Source organism: Cavia porcellus, unplaced genomic scaffold (genome assembly GCF_034190915.1).
Source record: "Cavia porcellus strain 051 isolate PalLab524CR breed Dunkin Hartley unplaced genomic scaffold, mCavPor4.1 scaffold_16, whole genome shotgun sequence".
Taxonomy (NCBI): domain Eukaryota; kingdom Metazoa; phylum Chordata; class Mammalia; order Rodentia; family Caviidae; genus Cavia; species Cavia porcellus.
Window position 1 is genome coordinate 21,810,425 of NW_026947499.1, and position 2,055 is coordinate 21,812,479.

The 2,055-nt window shown below is 44.7% G+C and overlaps 1 gene segment (V, D, J or C); it reads right to left on the reverse strand.

Moving 5' to 3' along the window:
* Nucleotides 1–880: 880 nt before the first annotated feature.
* LOC100712780 (immunoglobulin lambda variable 9-49-like) lies at nt 881–1,492 on the reverse strand. The segment is given in 2 exon segments: nt 881–1,226; nt 1,358–1,492. Coding segments are annotated over 2 exon segments (372 nt in total).
* Between the last annotated feature and the right edge of the window lie 563 nt (nt 1,493–2,055).

The following is a 2,055-nucleotide window of genomic DNA, read 5'->3' on the forward strand; positions in this document are numbered from 1 at the left end:
TCATCTTTCTTCTCTCAGATCCTTCCATCATTTCCTTCTGCCTTGGAATCAGCTGACTATGAGGCACCTCCTTTAAAATGTAGGAGGCCAAAATAAACCTCCTCTTGGAGTTGTGGGTTTGAATATTTTGTCCCCATGATGAGAAAATGACTGATACAATACTGAATATAGAGAACTCCAACAAAAGGATAGGGATGTGTATTATACTGTGAATGCACCTGTCATCAGCTCTATCATATAAAATAATATTCCTTCAGGACACTGGTGAGTGAAAAGAACTACATATTTCTGTTCATAAACTCAAATAGATGAAATGTTCCTAAAAATAATTTGTGTCTAGGGCACCATGTAATTAAAATTACAACTTACGTATTGTAATAACGCCATGTGAGGAATCTCCGAGACTGAAGCTGTGAGGATGATCAGATTTTATTTCTCTACTAACAGGCAGGCTGACATCTGAATGAATATCAATTATTGTTTAAAGGGCTGATTGTATATATATAGGTTTATGTTTGGAGGTGCAAATTTAAGGAATCTCAAAAAATCTGGTATGAGTTTAAAGTGTGAGGGAATCAATGCAGGTTGGTACACAGAGCTGGCATCAAGGGACTTCTTGGTGGCCTTAGCCTCTGAATAAAATTTTATTGCCCTTGCTTCTTATTTACCAGATACGAGCTATTGCCAGCAAGGAAGAGTCGATAGTTTATCACGGGCAACCCAAGATTCTCCGAGGTCATTCTCAGGCCCGTCTTGATGTCTGGAAAGAAAGAATGTCTCATGCAGGATCAGGAGGCTCCCTCTGAACCCTGTGAGTCAGGACAATGGGAAGGAAGCAAGCACAGGACAGATCAGTCAGAAGTTTTTGTCTCACTTCCCCCCTGACTGTGTCACTGTGGGTTATACCAAGCTACTCCCACTGCCGTGGTCTGCCCCACAGTAGTAGACATTCTCATCTTCTTCTTGGATGTTCTGGATGGTCAGGTACCGTTCAGAGCCAGAACCTGATCCTGAGAATCGATCAGGGATTCCACTCCCCTTGGATCCCACAATACCACTAGTACCCACTCGCATCACAAACCGAGGGCTCTTTCCCTGGCTCTGCTGGTACCAGTCCACATTGTAGTTACTGTAGCCACTGCTCAGGGTACAGGTGAGTTTGTGTGTCTGTCCCAGGGAGGCAGATGCAGAGGGCAGCTGAGTCAGCACAGGCTGGGAGAGAGACCCTGGAAACACAGACCTCCATTAAAAATCCCATTGGGAGACAGGAGAATTGTTCTAGGGGGAGGACAGGGCTGGTGTCTGGGTGTAGGCAACAATGGTATCCAAGAGGCAGTGATCATTTTTCACATCTGACCTGTGAAGAAAGTGGTGATGGTTAAGAAGAGATGAGCCCAGGCCATGGTGGAGATGCCCCAATGCTGAGTCCTTCAGGCCCCAAGCTGAGACAGAGATTTGAAGCCTTTTATTCTCCTAGTTTATTACTGGTCAGGGTCTAGTTGCCTATGCAAATCTTCTCCTTACCAAAGTTGGTATTAAAAAGGGTGGTGGCTAAGTTGGATAATTTACATGGATTTGGTTTCATTCAGATTGCCTCTCCCTAGTGGCCAACATTATCAGCCTGTGGAGTTGTATAAACCTTGCTAAGTCCCTTAATCACAGCCTTCATGCAGGGCCCAAGTGTGTGTACTTCAAACACCTCCTCTTCCATTTCTCAAATTTCATATTATCTGCACAATTATTTTGCTCCTGTAGTGCAAATGTTCTGAATGGCCAGGGACTGATCCAAGCCAGAGCCTGATCCTGAATATTGGTCAGAGATTCCACACCCCTTGGATCCCACAATACCACTATTACCCACTTACAATCACAAAATGAGAGCCCCTTCCCTGGCCCTTGAGTGGCATGCATTGGCTCTGTCAGCTAATTCTAGAACCTGTCCCAATTTCGTCTTAGCATAGCAGAGTCATTAAACAATTACTCAGTAAACACTGTGAGGTGGCCACTGTGGTACAGAGCTCATCCCTGACGCTGGGAAGAGAAGTGCGAGACATG